The sequence below is a fragment of the Myotis myotis genome, unplaced genomic scaffold (genome assembly GCF_014108235.1).
Source record: "Myotis myotis isolate mMyoMyo1 unplaced genomic scaffold, mMyoMyo1.p scaffold_m19_p_3, whole genome shotgun sequence".
NCBI lineage: Eukaryota > Metazoa > Chordata > Mammalia > Chiroptera > Vespertilionidae > Myotis > Myotis myotis.
This window is the reverse complement of record NW_023416335.1, coordinates 23,919,028-23,936,497: the sequence shown is the minus strand read 5'-3', so window position 1 is coordinate 23,936,497 and position 17,470 is coordinate 23,919,028. Positions and strand designations below refer to the sequence as shown.

Sequence of the window (17,470 nt, the reverse complement as noted above, 5' to 3'; positions counted from 1 at the left end):
AGGCAGTTTTGAGAACAGTGGCTTTGTAATACAACTTGATATCTGGTATTGAGATCCCACCTACTTTGGTCTTTTTCAGGATTGCTGCAGCTATTCGGGGTCTTTTTTTATTCCAGATGAATTTTTGGAGAGTTCGTTCTAGATCTCTGAAGTATGCCGTTGGTATTTTAATGGGAAGTGTGTTGAATTTATAGATTGCTTTGGGTAGTATGGACATTTTAATGATGTTGATTCTACCAATCCATGAACACGGTATGTTCTTCCATCTGTTTATGTCTTCCTCTATATCTTTTTTCAACGTCCTGTAGTTTTCTGAGTAGAGGTCTTTTACCTCTTTAGTTAAGTTTATTCCTAGGTAGCTTAATTTTTTTGGTGCGATGGTAAATGGGATTGTTTTTATAATCTCTCTTTCTGAAAGTTCACTATTGGTGTATAGAAATGCCTGATTTCTTGGGGTTAATTTTGTATCCTGCTACATTGCCAAATTCATGTATTAAGTCTAGTAGCTTTTTGATGGAGTCTCTAGGGTTTTGTATGTATAATATCATGTTGTCTGCAAATAAGGACAGTTTTACTTCCTCTTTTCCAATTTGGATGCCTTTTATTTCTTCTTCTTGCCGAATTGCAATGGCTAACACTTCCAGTACTATGTTGAACAGGAGTGGTGAGAGGGGGCATCCCTGTCTTGTTCCTGTTCTTAGGGGAAATGGTGTTAGTTTTTGTCCATTGAGTATGATGTTGGCTGTGGGCCTGTCATATATGGCTTTTATTATGTTGAGGTATGATCCTTCTACTCCCACCTTGCTGAGAGTTTTTATCAAAAACGGGTGTTGAATTTTGTCAAATGTTTTTTCTGCATCAATTGATATGACCATGTGGTTTTTTTCTTTCAATTTGTTTATGTGATGTATCACGTTTATTGATTTGCGGATATTGTACCATCCTTGCATCCCTGGGATAAATCCTACTTGGTCATGGTGTATGATCTTTCTGATGTACTGCTGGATCCGATCTGCTAAGATTTTGTTGAGGATTTTGGCATCTATGTTCATGAGGGATATTGGCCTGTAATTCTCTTTCATTGTGTTGTCTTTACCTGGTTTTGGTATTAGGGTGATGCTGGCTTCATAGAATGAGCTTGGAAGTGTTCCTTCCTCTTGAATTTTTTGTAGTAGTCTGAGGAGGATAGGTTTTAGTTCTTGGAAAAATCAATTCTTAAAGAATTCCAAATGTTTGGGATGTTCAGCCTCCCATGATAAATTACTTTAAAAAATTACATTTAGAATTGAAAAATAATGTGCTTGCTTAACAATTCACTCCAAAAGCTTTCTGGTTGACCTGGTGTACATCACAGAAGGAAGTTCACTGCATAGGAGGATGGTGCTGAACTTGGTACCTGCTGGGACCGGGGCACAGAGCACACAGCACACGCAGCTGGGGTCCTGTGGGAAGGTCACAGCTGACGCATGGTTGCTGCGGCTGGGAAAACCCAGACATGAACCTGCAAGCACTTCTCAGGAACAGCCATCTTGCTGGTGACAAGCTCATGATAATAAAGTATGATGCAATCATTCAGAGAAAATGTTCCATCATGCTTCCTGTGATGAGTTTTTAACAATAAAGCAAAACACCACAAACTGAAAAAGTTAAAGTCAATGAATGTCACATTAAGCCACATCATTTCCCTTTCGACTTGGTTTTGAATTCAACTTCCCATTTATTTTAAAGCCAGTCTTCCTGTGAAGAGGTGACTAGGAAATGGAGCAATTGACTCTGTGGCTTCAGCAGAGACCTTAAATGCCTCCATGCAGCCGGGCATGCATAAGACAGGAGCTGGAGATATGAAAATGTAGGGTCCTGCCACTCAAAATGTGGTCCCTGGGTCAGCAGCAACTGCACAGCCTAGGATGTCCTCTGAACCCTGGGCCCCACCCCAGAACTCCTGTATTAGAATCTAACATCTGAACAAGATCTCCAGGCCCTGTGTATATTAAAGCTTACTAAGTACTTATCCTACCTAATAAAAGGCTAATATGCAAATCAACCGAACGGTGGAACAATCGGTTGCTATGATGCGCACTGACCACCAGGGGGGAGACACTCAACACAGGAGCTGTCCCCTGGTGGTCAGTGTGCTCCCACAGGGGGAGCGCCACTCAGCCAGAAGCCGGACATCCCTAGAGGGGTCCCGGACTGCGAGAGGGCACAGGCTGGGCTGAGAAACCCCTCCCCTTCCTCCCCCGCACCGTCCCCTGCATGAATGTCATGTACTGGGCTTCTAGTAACAGCATAATAGTCGATGTTCCTCTCCTGGCTGCTTAGCACCATGGAGGCCATGGTGAGTGAGTGTGCATACTTGTGATTAGGAAGAAGGACCCTTAGGTTCTAGTCTCAGGTTTATCACTGAACATCCCGCTTTCCCACCTATTACACTCTACCAGCCCTGCCTACCTTGCAGGACTGCTGGGAGGACCAAATGGGATTTCTGCTAACAAACCCATTAGTGATTTAGGCCCAGCCTGCCTCTCCGGTTTTATCCTGCACAATTTCACACATTGTGTTCTAGCCACACTGACTGCAAGCAGAGCCCATTTCTGCTTCAAGGCCTTGTCCAAGCTGCCTTCTCTGCCTGGCATGGCCTTCCTTTTGATCTGTGTGTGCCTGGCTCCTTCTTGGTGATTCAGATCTCAGCCTATTACAGGGAGATTCACTGAACTCAGTGAGAACCTCTCAGACCACCCAATCTAGTCACTCTTCCTGAGGCATCTTTTCTAATTCTCTGTAAGGCATTTACCACCATGTGAGCAGGGACAGTTCCTATCTTATTCTGGGTTGAAGCCTCAGTGCCTTGAACCGTGCCTGTCACACTAAATGCTCAATACACATTTGTTAAGATGACTAGAGAAGGTAAAAACATTCTGGAAAAAATAAGCTACTACATAAAATATAAAATGCTTTATTTGAGGATATGTTTTCATTGATTTTTAGAGAGGGAAGGAGAGAGAAACATTGATAGGTTGCCTCCCATATGCACCTTGACCATGGACCGAACCCACAACCTAGCGAGGTATGCTCCTTGACCAGGAATCAAACCCACAATCTTTTGTTGTACGGAATGATGTTCCAACTGAGCTGGGCTCAGGGCTAAAAGGCTTTTATTAATGAAACCATCCTGCTTTCATTTGGCAAGTTCTCTTGGAAATCATAGCGATATTACATTGATTACTCTAAAAGCCTATACCACATAAATAAAAACCGCCTGCCTTTTCATTAAGCAAGAAAAGACTGGAATGCAGACTGCTTTTTATGTTTCGAGGGAAGACAATTCATTCACTGTTCACATCCCTTCTTCAGGCATCAGGGTGATAATCTCCATTCGCATCAATTTAATGTCATCTGTTTCCCCTGATAAAGTAAAGCTTAGAAAAGAAAATCTGCTACTGCAGTCACAATACAGGGTATTAATGCCATTCTGCTAACAGCGCCTTGGCCAAGGATGACCAGATGGCCTGGAGCTGGCTTGGCGAAGCTGCCTGAGGTTCCGGGAAGGCTGCAGGTCAGCAGCAGGGAGAACATACTGTGTTAGACTAAAAGCCGAGAACTGTTCCCCGGCTCCTTCTGCCACGAAGCTGAAACTTAATGACTTATTGGTTTAGTTGTGACTCTGTTAAGCAAGACAGAAATTGGTTTGATGACCAATGTTAGAGGTTCCAAAGGTTTATACAATTTAGAGACACATCAGAGAAGAAGGTCACAGCTGTTTTCTTTCATCTATTTACACTCCTTCCACTAGGAATGTTAAATGAATTCTCCTGCCGCCACCAGGTCAGCGCTAACTACAGTCCCCATATCACAGGCAGTGATGCCTCTTTATGAATTACCTTTGCCTCACTTTCCTTAGTTCAAAAAATATCACAAAGGGCCTGGCTGGCATGGCTCAGTGGTTGAGCGTCGACCTATAAACCAGAGGTTACGGTTCAGTTCCTGGTCAGGGCACATGCCTGGGTTGTGGACTCGATACCCAGGCTGGAGTGTGTAGGAGGCAGCCAATCAATGATTCTCGCCCATCATTGATATTTCTATCTCTCTCCCCCTCCCTTCCTCTCTGAGATCAACAAAAATATATTTAAAGAAAAAAAAACCCCTCACATTTCTACAGTAAAAAATATATTAAAAAAAAATGCCACAAAGGGAAAAGGTGCACAAAGTGAGTCAGTCATGTACTTGCCCAGTACAGACTGAACACCACCTGCTGATTCTACATAAACCGGCAGGAAGTTAGGGCGATGGCACCACCTGCTGATTCTACATAAACCGGCAGGAAGTTAGGGCATGTGCAAGTTAGGAGCCCTGACTGAGTGCCTTCTCAATGCCCAAGTGACTCACAGCACTGCTGAGAAAAGCCTGTTGTCCTTAGACACAGAGTGATATGTGGGGTTTCTAAATATTTTCTCTAAGGTTCCATGTCTTCATTCTTGTTTATTTATTTTTGGTTTTAAATTAGTTGTACAGCTCCAGAAGCAACTAGAGGTGCAACGGTTTTATATCGGATTAAGTGCTGCGAGCCTTCCTCCAAGTCAATCACATAGTCCCTAAAAAAGAAGGAAAAAAATATATGTGCAGAGCTCAGCTGGTGGTCTATCGGGAGAAATATTCCCCACTGTCAAAATCACACACATCACTCACCTCTGCTCATCTGTTTCTGGTTCTACCAGGATGTTTTCTTGTCTTTCTTTCACTCTCAGAAACACATATGAATCTAGATCTGGTTTGGGAACTGCCAAAAAAACAATAATGCAATCAGAAAATCCTCAGCAAACACAACCAATATGGGAAAAGTTGCTGGGATTAATTGTACTGAGCACTTAAGGACCCGTATTGTAAAAGCATTTTGGGGGTAGGATGGTTTGAGGAGAGATCTGGCTTCTAGAAACAGCACACTTCCCACCCAGGTTCCACAGAGCAACCATTCATTCAACAAATGATGAGGACTTCAGACGGGCAGGGAATTCTGCCATGCCTTGTGGAGGACACAGGCAGGCGGAACACATGGTCTCTGGACAAGGTGGTGATAGCAGCATTGGATGGAGCTGCACACGAGTGGCACACTTCCCCAATGATGTGGGGAGGGAGAAGTTGATGTGCGCTTTAAAGGAAAGAGCAGGATTTAAAGAGGAAGCATGACCCTGGTAGGCAATGGCAAAGGCCACGGCAGAAATATGCATGACCTCCTGGGGGGACAGAGTGTGCAAATCTGGTTAGAAAATATTTCTAATATTAAGGAGTAGGAGGAGAGAGTATAGCAAGTCCTCACTTAATGTCGTTGATAGGTTCTGCGACTAAGTGAAATAATATGTAACAAAACCAATTTTACCGTAGGCCAGTGGTCGGCAAACTCATTAGTCAACAGAGCCAAATATCAACAGTACAACGATTGAAATTTCTTTTGAGAGCCAAATTTTTTAAACTTAAACTATATAGGTAGGTACATTGTTATTAACTTAATTAGGGTACTCCTAAGCTGGCCTTTGCTAAAAACGTCCTTAATCTGATTGAGGTATGTTCGCTGAGGTCGACCCCTTCCAACTCTCCCATCCACACTTGTCTTGTACACTTGTTTCGTTCCAAAAACTGAATTCTGCGCATGGGCCATGAAGTTTCAATTGCACTGTACGTGAGCGCCCGCACGTGGTATTTTGTGGAAGAGCCACACTCAAGGGGCCAAAGAACTGCATGTGGCTCGTGAGCCTCGGATTGCCGACCACTGCCGTAGGCTAATGGATATAAACAAGAATTAAGTTCCTATGGCATTTCATCAATGTTATAATGAAGGGACATTGACTGAAATGTTATTCGGAGTCCTGCTATCTTAGAAACACTGGGATATAAAGTGATAGTCTTGAATGATAGCCTAAGTGGTCCCTCACTGGTTGATTACGGATAAAGAAGCTTATTTACAGGAGGGGTTCAGGATAACTGGCTCCAAAGGTCTACGGAGGGCGCCCTGACTGCTCCAGGGTTCTGGGCCTGCCAAAGAGACTCCAACTTCAGGGTGAGTTAACCCCACTAGGAATCTACTGATTCCAGGAAACTCAGCTTAGATTTCAACATGCCTTCCCTCACCGTGCCATCGGGGTCTACAGTGCTCCAGAGGCATGAGGGGGACTCACAGATTCTGGGCTAACAAAGCAAGACTCCAATTCCAAGACTGGCTCTAGTCCCTGTAAGGAATCCAGGACAGCGACATGTGTTCTAGGAGGTGTCCACCAGCATCAAGTAGAAGCTCTGGGACAACGGCGTAGGTCCAGGTCCAGGAATTCAGATGCATGCCCATCAGTAGTCCTATGGCTGCTTTAATCAACTGGTCGCCATAGCAATGGGTAATGATTAGGGATGTGGTCCTTGCTGCATTCCTGTTCTTCTAAGGTGCAGACAAAAGTAGCTGAACTGGACATGGACTGGGCCTTCTGTTTCCCTCAGGCAGGTTCACCAAATGACCAATTCAGAGCTCTACAATCTGGTATGGGTTTGGCTTGTTCCTGGTGTGCACTGTGCCCCCCACCAAATACATGTGCTGAAGCCTAACCCCTAGTACTTGAGAATGGAAATGTGTTTGGTATGGGGCCTTTAAAGAGGCATTTAAGTTGAAATGAGGCCGTTAGGGTGGGGTCTAATCTAATCTGACTGGTGTCCTTATAAGAAGGGGAAGAGACACTCGGGGGTGGGGGGAGGTGCAACGGGGGGGACAGCCATGTGAAGAGGCTGAAAGTGGCCATCTGCAAGCCAAGGACTGAGGCCTCGGAGGAAACCATCCCTGCCAGCACCTTGATCATGGACTTCTGGCCTCCAGATCTGTAAGAAAATAAATGTCTGCTGTTTGAGACCCCCAGTCTGTGGTACATTGTCATCGTAGCCTGAGCTGACTAAGACATCTGGGGAACACATCTCCATGCATCCTGTCCAAGCTCTTCCACCTGCCACAGGGGTCAGTGTGGCCCAGCACAGGTTGGTAGGAGATAAACTGCCAGGGCTCAGTTGTACTTGAACTTGTGGCTTCAGCACACTAAGCTTAGTTTGTGAACAAGGTGGATTCCTGTTCCTGGAGCACTGTTGGATTTGGTTTGGCAATTTTGTCTGACAAGGTCCTGCTCAGATATGGTGAGCTGTGAAAGACAGATACGGACTTTAACCTATACACTAGGGGTCTCCGGTTAGTTGATCCAAGGTTAGGAGTTACTACCATAAGTCCCTCCCCTCAGCAGAATTTTAAGGGGATTCTGAAAAGAGGGCAAGAGGTGGAGGTGTTGGCCATGCTTCACGTCCTCCAGCGCCTCTTTCCCTACCACACTCAGTCCCGTTCCCCATCTTTTCCATAATCAGAGAAACTCTTCACAACGAAAAGATTAGGATCCTCTACTATGGCTAAGAAGGAATCACTGAAGGTTTCCTTAGCCTCCCGTTTAAATCCTCCTTGGAAGCTGGACAGTCCCTGCAGTCTGGCATCTGTGAGGAAGAAACTGCCAGCTCTTTGAGAGCAGAGACCCTGGATCATCAGTGCCCCGAAGGGCCAGCAGAGTGCAGATGCCCACTAGACCACTGGATGACCGCCGAAGGAACAAGTGACTGAATGTGAGCGAGTCTACATCTATAATGGCAGCCAGAAGAATTTCAACCTAACCTTGAAGAACACCTGGCTACTCTTATACCTGCTTTAAACGATTTTCTGTTTTGAACTCAAGACCCTTCTTCTCTTTTCTTTCCAGCTTATCTACATACTTATTTTCATGTTTGAGAGAAAAAGAGTAAAAGTAAAGATCTTATTCTCAAGCACCTGAAGATACTTGGCATGTAAATGATGGCCCCTCCGGATGACTGAAAAGAGAACGTTCTTACCTGATCTTAAGAGGTCCACTTTCTGTAAATTAGGTGGCATATGCTTTAAGGCTACATTCTTTAGATAGGTCTCTATGCTCGCCATGTACCTGAAATACATAAATTAAAATCGCCATGACAACCCAACTGGTAGGAGCCACCAGGACTATCACACAGACAATGGCTCTGAGATCAGTTTTGTGGACACAACCACCAAAACTCATGCTCACAGGCCAGGGAAATAAAGGCAGTGCCCACACTCACTGCTCACTCACTCTTTGGCAAAGGCAAACTCTTCTGGAGAAAGGCGGGAAGGCTCCTCCTCATGGCGTGTTTTCTCCTTTTCAAGGACATGAGGAAAAAACTTCTCTATCTGTGGGATAAAGAAAATCATCATGAAAACACCTGTCAAAACTCAAGTGTCAAACATACTCGTTTTCTTTTTTTAAAAATCTATATTTTTATTGATTTCAGAGAGGAAGGGAGAGGGAAAGGGAGGGAGAGAAACATCAATGATGAGAGAGAATCATTGATTGGCTGCCTCCTGCACGCCCCACACTGGGGATCGAGCCCACAACCTGGGCATGTGCCCTGAATGGGAAATGAACCATGATCTCCTGGTTCAGAAGTTAACGCTCAACCATTGAGCCACACCGGCCAGGCATTAGTTTCCTGAAATAGGTTGAAGTTAATATAAAAATTGACTTCAACAATGGAAAATCTTCCTGTCAAGACTGTTTTTAAAAATAAGACCTATATTCTAGACTGCAAGAAGGTAGGTTTCAAAGAATTCAGAGGAAACATAAGGGCTCTAAAACTAATTAGATGCTTTCTGTGAGAAGCCATGTCCCGTGCGGCTTAGGGTTCGGGATCTAGAGAAGGGCCGCGGGCAAATGACGAGATAAGAAATAATAATTTGAAAATTGGGGGCCAGGCGGAGAGTCCAACACTAGGGGAAGGACTTCGCTGGTGCCCAGGCCCTAACAACCTTTATTCAATTTTGGATACACATATTGCCCTCAGTCAGGCAGGCAATTCCGGTAATAGACAGACTATATCTTAAAGGTCAGTAAATATTAGTAAAGATTTACTTTGAGACTATTTTGTCAGGAAATTGCTTGAGCCACAATTGTCTCAACTAAACAATTGGTGCATAGCTTTGGCCCTTGCCAGAGCTCAAGGTTCACCAGCATTCCGGGATCCTTGTTTATACTTTTCTGATAGTGAAGACAATGGGTAGCTTCCAACAGCTTTTGTAAAAGATAATCTGAAAATACAATTGTAAATGATATTTAAGAGGAAGAAAAGGGTATATTATTTAACATCTTATGTAATTGTACAGGGTGTTCTATGAGATGAAACATATACAAAACCTGGAAAGATGCATACAGAATACAGATGTAGATAGAACAGTGACACTTAATTATAAAAATGTAAACAGCAAGCATAAAGCCTACAATGAGGTAAGGCTTGGAAAAAAATTATAAGAACTACTAGGGGGAAAAATAGCTAAAAGCTACAAAAAGACATGAACCTGGAAGGTCAAAGACATGACCTGTTGTCTGAAGTCAGTGATGTAAGCAGGGAAATGACAGTGGCAAGGAGGAACTGAAGCCCAAGCTAAAGGAGCAGTTATTTATTTATTCTTTTAAAATATATACATATATTTGTATTGATTTCAGAGAGGAAGGGGGAGGGAGGGAGGGAGGGAGGAAGGGAGCGAGGGAGGGAGGGAGGGAGGAGGGAGAGAGAGAGAGAAAAAAAAGATCAATGATGAGAGAATCATTGATTTTCTGCCTCCTGCACAACTAGCACTGGGGATCGAGCCCACAACCCAGGCATCTACACTGACCGGGAATCGAACTGTGCACTCCTGGTTCATAATTCGATGCTGAACCACTAAGCCATGTCGGCTAGGCAAGCAGTTATTTATTTAAAGGAGTAGTAAGTCATTTGGCTTGGATCAATTATGTTCTAGGATAAATTATATTAACATTTATATGGGGCTTAAGTGCACAAAGAACTTTCTCCTGTTATATGTAAATTGCTACTACTACTGTATCACTTAGTATACTAAAAATTTATGTAGTTTCCTAATCTCAGAAGAATTAGTTCTTTTGAAAATTTCCCAAATACAGAAGGTAGGGAATCTACACACACAGATTAGTGTCCTTAACCCTGCTATGTGGCATTATATTAGAAGAGATAATTTAAAAGATGGTTTATGAATTCAAAGAAAAGTAAGTAGTTAACACCAAGAGGATTTATCCAAAAAACCACAGAAAAGGGAGTGGCCTGGTAGTTGAGGGTGTCTCAATATTTTCAAAACATGATAATGTCTTTATGACACCTTTGGGAACAAACTGTAAACCTGGGGCTGGGTGACAGTATAGAGTGGGAGATTCAAAAACAGTTGAACAAAAAATACGGATTCAACGGAGAGATGTCAATGGGTAGGGAAAACCTCTGGTGGAATATCCTATCATTGGCCCAGACCTACTTAAGGAGTCAGGTAAGACGTTTGATGACATACTTATCAAACTTTCGATGACATAAAGTGTTAAGAGAGAGTAATACATTAGGTGACAAGATCAGGATCTAGAGACCATGGAAATGGCCCAATTTAATAAGTTAAGCGTAAGAGGGATAAGTATCAAACCCTACATTCAGGAGTCAAAAATCCAGCCATACAAATACCAGACGGTGACAGGATAAGGTAACAATAACTTAAAAACATCAGATATGGTTAAAGTTAACAATGAGTGCATGTGAGCTCAGTGTGAGGAGTCTCATACATACTAATGTAATACCAGGCAGTATTATTACCATTGTAATATCCAAAATAAGGGAAGTGACCATCCTGCTTTTCACAAACATGACCAAACTACAACTGAAATGTTGTATTCAGTTCAGGTGGTATAATTAAAGAAGGATACTGACCAACTAGAACTTTGTGGGGAAGACCAGGAGAGTAAATGGAAATAAATGGTTGAAACATTTAACTGAGAGGGTTTCAATGAGACTCGTGAACTGTTTTCAGGTGTCTAAAGAATTCTTATAGAGGAGCATGTATTCATTCAGTGATAACTAAGGGGATAAGCAGAGCCAAAGAGAAGAAACTTCAAGAAGAACTTTCTAGGGTTAAAACAGATACCATAAAAATAGAAATGTTCTGCATTTTTACAAGTTAGATGGCTGCAGAGCTCTGGTTGACTGTCAAGGCAGCACTGCCAGGCTGTAAACTCCAGGGGACACCATTCACACAGCCAATAAGTTGGCTAAAAATGTGTTCCCAGAGGGGTGCACCACATGTTCCCTCTATGCTCCAGAACAATCTCTTGTCCTCTTACTCTTTAGCTACCCTGATACTGGACCTCAGCAGCATCTTCAGGGCCTGGACCCTCCCAGGCCCCAGCCCAAGTTTTCCCCAAGATGTTCTGTTTATATTATAGACTGCATTGCATTAATGCCTACAGATATCTCCAAGTCAAACCTTCATGAGCCGACACCGCAAGTAGCTGCTAAGGACATAACGGATCCTCTCTATTTCCATTCGATGGATACTGATCTTCAGGTCCCCCTTCTTTGCTCTCCTGAGATTTTCTTCCTATTAAAAGGTAAAATGAAGTTTATAAAAAACATGATATTCAAAGACTAAGAACCTTCTTTGTTTAATCTACACAGAGCCCACAAGGACCATCATCATTGCCAATGTTGAGAGCTCGAACACTACATTTAGGTCAAAGGAGGACAAAATACTCCCAAGAGTTCTATTTCCTTTTAATTCCTTAATTACACAAATAATATATGACTTCAGTCTTATCACATAAAGTTCAAACAATACTCATTGACATACCTCAGATATATTGTGGGTTTTGTTTCAGACCACCACAATAAAGCGAGACATACTCTTTTTGCTGGTGGGGGGTTGGAGGGTCTTGCCTTCAATTTGTAAAAAACTCAACATATGTGAAGTGCAATAAAACTAGATGTACCTGGCCTGGATGGTGTGGCTCAGTTGTTGAGCACTGGCCCATGAATTAAGAGGTCATGGCTGGATTCCTGGTTGGGGTACACGCCCAGGGAGAGGGCTCGATCCCCAGTGGGGGGCATGCAGGAGGCAGCCAATTGATATTTCTCTCTCACTGATTTTCTATCTCTATATCCTCTCCCTTGCTCCCTCTAAACTCAATAAAAATATATTAAAACACACATATAAACTAGGTGTACCTGTACTTTTAGAACAGTTAAATCAAATCTGAATATGATTGGTCAGAAGGGCCTACAAGAACTCCAACCCAATTGTAAAGGAGATAATACAGCAGGTAGAAGAAATGTCTAAAGTCTAAAAAGTAGCTAAAACATCAATTGAGAAACCATAAAATATCAATGTTTTAAAGCTACTCTGAGGTTGATAATGACTTAAGCCAAGCTCATCTAAGACAAGGGCCATAAACTCACATGTCTGCTGGGAACAGGCAGGTAAGATATAGGAGAAAGGTGAGCAGTTAGGGACTATGGGGCACTGAGACTTCACTGAAAGGGGGAGGCCCTTACCTTGCCTTGGTCAGCTGTTTTCATATAAAAACATGGGGCTGGTGATGATAGGTTTTTAGACTTCTCATGGGAAGCTGATATTCGGATATTCACAGGTACTTTCATGCTTTGTAAATGTAGATAACTAATTCAATACTTAAAAAACAAACTAGACTGGGCCAAACAAAACAGATTTACTATCAGACCTCTCACTATACTGACAAACCCTTTTAATATTCTCCTCCTTTATAACCCTGGGATAAGCAGTTCTTACCATGTGGTCTAGCTGTTCCATGACACATTCCACAATTTCAGGCTTGCTTTCCAGAAGGTCAGGGGCAAACTTTTCATTCATCCAAGCCTAAAAAACAACACCAAAAAAAATTATACACACATACACACACACACTACTCAAAATGGAGCAAAACAACCCTGTAAGTCAGTACATACTCCAAGAAAATCACAGCTGTCTCAGGTTAAGAAAACTGCCTACCAGTTGGAAATACTGGAAATGTGTTGAAGGCAAGCTGTTTAATAACAGTTTTTCCATTTCTTTTAGTAGGAAATTGGGTTTGCAACCTTATATTTAACCAACATTACAAAAAAATCACTGTTCACTTCAAAAATGTTCTCAGAAAACCTGTTGCTGAGAGTAACACCACCTGGTGTTCAAACAGTACCTTTCACCAAGTAGCATCAACACATTCCCTTCACCTGCAATTTCCACCAGAGGGCACTAGCACCTATCTATTTGGGGAGATGCAGTAACACTAATAAATCTATACATCTCTTCATTCTTGAAGCTCAAAGCACTTTGCAAATAGTTTTTGTTCATCATAATATCTGAGAGGAAAAAAAATATAGTTAACCTCATCTTACTGATGAGAAAACACAGATTAAGTTATTTACTAATGTCCAAGAATATAAAGAATGGCAATAGAAGTGGATATTCATCTATTAAAAGCTTTGGAACAAGAGTTTAACTCCCTAATTTATGACTCAGGCACAGATGCTTATGGCATTTCAGAAATTACTATGAAAATTAAAATGAAAATGCCCACAGGTGACTGAGGAAATGTTTACTTATCTTTCAGATACAGAAATTTTAGTTTTAGCACAGCTCAGAATTACATGCCAATTAGGCTCAATTTATTTCTTTGACATCATTGAGTCTCTGCTTCTCCATTTATCACCATCAAGACACATTCTTAAGTACTGGGTATTGCTACTATCATAAATTTTTTCTGGTGCTCAAGCTTCTGTACTAGTGTTGCAGAAGTTACCCAGAAAGACAAGAAGTATAATGAATGAAAGAGCAACTGTCATGGAAAACTTATAAAGAAGTTTTTCTTTTTAACTGACTTTATTAAATATTAATAGTTACAAAATACTTATAAAATACATATGAACATGAAGAACAGTAATATAAATATCTGTGTACATTTAACTTCATTATCAAACATTGTCATTATTTTAAGTTTCTGTGTCCTTCCCTTCTCAGAGGTAATCATTAGCCTGAATTTGGTGTTTAATATTCTGTACAGTTTCCCTACATTTGTTTTTAACTCTTAGTAGTGCTTTCCAACCTTTACATGACAGGGCATAAAAAAAAACAGTTGTCATTAAAAAAAAAAAAATGATAGTGCTGGTACCATACACTGAGGTAAAATGGATTAGATTTGGGGATGAGATTTCTCATTTACATTATGAAATTATGATAAAATATAAAACAGGGGAAAAATATTAGTATAAAACTTTAAAATAAAATCTTTTCAAAATTTCAGTAAGAAACTTGTGTTTAAATCCATGGTCATTTTTTTAAACTAATTAGGTTCTATATTTTAAATGGCAACATCTGGTTCTCTCTCTTTTTTTTTAATCCTCACCCGAGAATATTTTTCCATTGATTTTTAGAGAGAGCAGAAGGGAGGGGGAGAGACAGAGAAACACTGATGTGAAAGGGAGACACTGATTGGTTGCCTCCCACATGCGCCCCTAAATAGGGCTGAGGATTGAGCCTGCAACTGAGGTACGAGCCCTTGACCAGAATCGAACCTAGGACCTTTCAGTCCGCGGGCCAACGCTCTATCCACTGAGGCAAACTGGCTAGGGCTACATCTTGTTCTTGATCAAAATTTTTAATAATAATCTGTTCATGTTGTGGGCTAAAGTGTGTCTCCTTCTACCCCTCATTCATAGGTCGAAGTCTTAACTCCTTGTATCTTAGAATGTGACTGTATTTGGAGACTGGGTCTTTAAGTTAAAATGAGGTCATTTACGTGGACCCTGATCCAATATGACTGGAGTCCTTTGAAGAGGGATACACTTGAACACAGACACACAGAGGGAAGCCATGTGAAGACACAGGGAGAAGACGACCATCTTCAAGCCTAGGAGATAGGCCTCAAAAGAAATCAACCTGTTGACTGTATCAATTTATATGCTCACTGCAGTATACAGTGCGTATTTCCCAATCAGCAGCACCTTGATTTTAGACTTCTTGCCGCAGTTGAGAAAATAAATTTCTGTTCTTTAAGCCACCGTCTGTGGTACTCTGACATGCAGTCTTAGCAAACTAATACAATCATTAAAATGAAAAACTATGCACTGTAGGTAATAACGTTTACGTCAGTTTTTACAGACATTCAGGAATACCCCATATATCAATGGTTCTCAACCTTCCTAATGCCGCGACCCTTTAATACAGTTCCTCATGTTGTGGTGACCCCCAACCATAACATTATTTTTGTTGCTACTTCATCACTGTAATTTTGCTACTGTTATGAATCGTAATGTAAATATCTGATATGCAGGATATATTTTCATTGTTACAAATTGAACATAATTAAAGCATAGTGATTAATCACAAAAACAATATGTAATTATATATGTGTTTTCCGATGGTCTTAGGCGACCCTGTTAAAGGGTCGTTCGACCCCCAAAGGGTCGAAACCCACAGGTTGAGAACCGCTGCCATATGTACTCCTGGAGCTGTGTTTATCAGTGGCCCTTGTCAGGGTGCTTCTTAGGCTATGCAGCCTCAGTCTGTGTCCAGCTGCAACAGCTGTCCAGGTGGTGGACCAACTCCCTGGCTGCACTCAGGGCACTGCAGGAGAGCATCAGGCCAGAGGAACAAGTCATGCTCGCCCACTGCCAAGCTGAGGCTGTGCTGGCAGATGCCACTATCCTCAGGCTGCCTTCCAGGAGCCCTGATGACACCCAGCCTGGTGGCTCTGGCTGCCCGGGAGTGAAGGGTCAACATCACTGAGGCACCTGCAGCACCAGTGTGTGCCACATCACCCAAGCTGACAAGCTCTTCCTTCAACAATCGTTTTGAAGTATTTGAATTTAATCGTTTCTTCAGCAACGTATTTTTTGTTGTTCTATGTTATGTTCCTGGGTGTTATCCATGCTGTAGCACGAGCTATCTTTTATTCGCTTTATTGTTTGTTTTCTCATTGTGTGTATATGCCATAAATTTTTTATCCATTCTACTGTTCTATCGAATTCATTCTATTGTAGGATATTGGGGTGTTTACAGTATTATTGCCAGCAATGCTATGAACAGTTTGTGCATGCCTCCTGGAGTACACATGAAAGTTTTCTCAAGTTCACCGGTTCTCAACCTGTGGGTTGTGACCCCTTTGGCGGCCGAACGACCCTTTCACAGGGGTCGCCTAAGACCATCCTGCATATCAGATATTTACATTATGATTCATAACAGTAGCAACATTACAGTTATGAAGTAGCAACGAAAATAATTTTATGGCTGGGTCACAACATGAGGAACTGTATGTATTTAAAGGGCCAGAAGGTTGAGAACCACTGCTCTAGGGTATATACCAGGGAGTAGAATGATTGGGCCACAAGATACGTGAACCTTCAGCTTGACAATAACAAATTATTTTCCAAAATGACGGTATCAATTTATATGCTCCCTGCAGTATACAAGTGCACTTCCCAGTATTTCATATTGTTCATTTTTTTTTCATTTCTGCCAATCTGATGGGTCTGAAGTGATATTTCATTGGGATTTAAATTTTAATTTTCCTGACATTTGCACAGTTGGACTAAATAAAAAGGCCAAGATGGGAGAAGGGGATTCTACTTGGGGTGCTCACCTGCTCCAGCCGTTCAATGAGCTCTGCCGGAGTTAGGACCACCTCCTCACTGCCGCCATCAGAGTCCTGTCCCGGGAGACCCAGTTCCTCTGTCATCTTCCCCGGTACCTACTGAGAAGAAAAGAACCAATACTCTCCTAAGCGTTTTCCATTTATTTGCAAGAACAGGCAACTATGTATCTACAACTGGGCGTGCAGAGGCTCACTGGCAGTAGCTAGAGAATGCACTGGCTTTGCCTTCTCCATTCTTTGCCTCTTCCTTCACACCTTAGATCGGGTATCAGTTCCCCGAAGTGCTCCCACATACACCTGGAGCTGAGCGCCCAGCACACCATGCCATAGTTACTGTCTTCCCGGGGGACGCCCTCCCCGCAGGGGCTGTGCTCCGTTCGAATATGAATGACCCGTCCGCTCTGTGCCTGGCGCCTCTGAGTACCGAGGACACAGTGACCTGTGTCGTCCCTGAGCTTAAGGCGGGGCTTCACTCATAGCAGGCGCTTCAAACTGTTGGGAGAACGAATCAGGGTCTGGTTTCCTGCTGTCGCAAGGCCCAGCCGTATCAGACCAGTGATTAAAGGCTCAGGAAGGAGAGTGGTGGGGCCGAGAGGACACCCCAGGAGCCTCAGGGAAACTGAGGGCATATTCCCCTCATTCCTCTCCTCTCCGAGCTCAGAGTCACCTCCTCCTCCAACACACACACACACACACACACACACACACACACACACACACACACACAGAGAGGTCCCCTCGGACGCTCACCTGGGCCCTTGGGAGGCAGCCGGCGGCCAGGACGGGAAGCCCCTGGGGAAGCACCCCCGTGGGGCAGCACCCCGGCTTTCCCCAGGAGCACCTGGCAGCGGAGAAACCTTTCCTACGTCTTCCCGAGGCCTTCCGGACCCTGCACTTCTCCGTTCCCGCGCTCCTCTTAGAAACGTTCC

General features: G+C 42.8%; 2 protein-coding genes across 4 annotated transcripts in view; both read right to left on the bottom strand.

The window, feature by feature from the left end:
• Positions 1–8,189, bottom strand: part of MBD3L1 (methyl-CpG binding domain protein 3 like 1) — a 24,408-nt gene extending 16,219 nt beyond the window's left edge. The window contains exons 1-2 of one of the 2 annotated variants that reach the window (XM_036300700.1): positions 8,148–8,189; positions 7,894–7,982 (exon numbers count right to left, since the gene is read on the bottom strand). The gene's annotated coding sequence lies outside the window, so the exon portion shown is untranslated. Of the gene's footprint in view, positions 1–4,686; positions 4,778–7,893; positions 7,983–8,147 lie in introns of those variants that run through there. The other variant, XM_036300702.1, reaches the window with a different exon arrangement.
• GINS4 (GINS complex subunit 4) lies at positions 4,066–17,470 on the bottom strand. Of its 2 annotated transcripts, none has more exons than XM_036300698.1 (8): positions 17,292–17,470; positions 16,530–16,640; positions 12,683–12,769; positions 11,366–11,479; positions 8,148–8,245; positions 7,894–7,982; positions 4,687–4,777; positions 4,066–4,592 (listed from the first exon to the last, which is right to left on the bottom strand). In XM_036300698.1, the coding sequence occupies exons 2-8, from the start codon at positions 16,623–16,625 to the stop codon at positions 4,496–4,498; spliced, it is 672 nt and encodes a 223-aa protein (XP_036156591.1). In that variant the 5' UTR covers positions 16,626–16,640; positions 17,292–17,470; the 3' UTR covers positions 4,066–4,495. The 2 variants fall into 2 exon arrangements, with proteins under 2 accessions (XP_036156591.1, XP_036156592.1); XM_036300699.1 differs by having other exon boundaries at positions 16,530–16,637.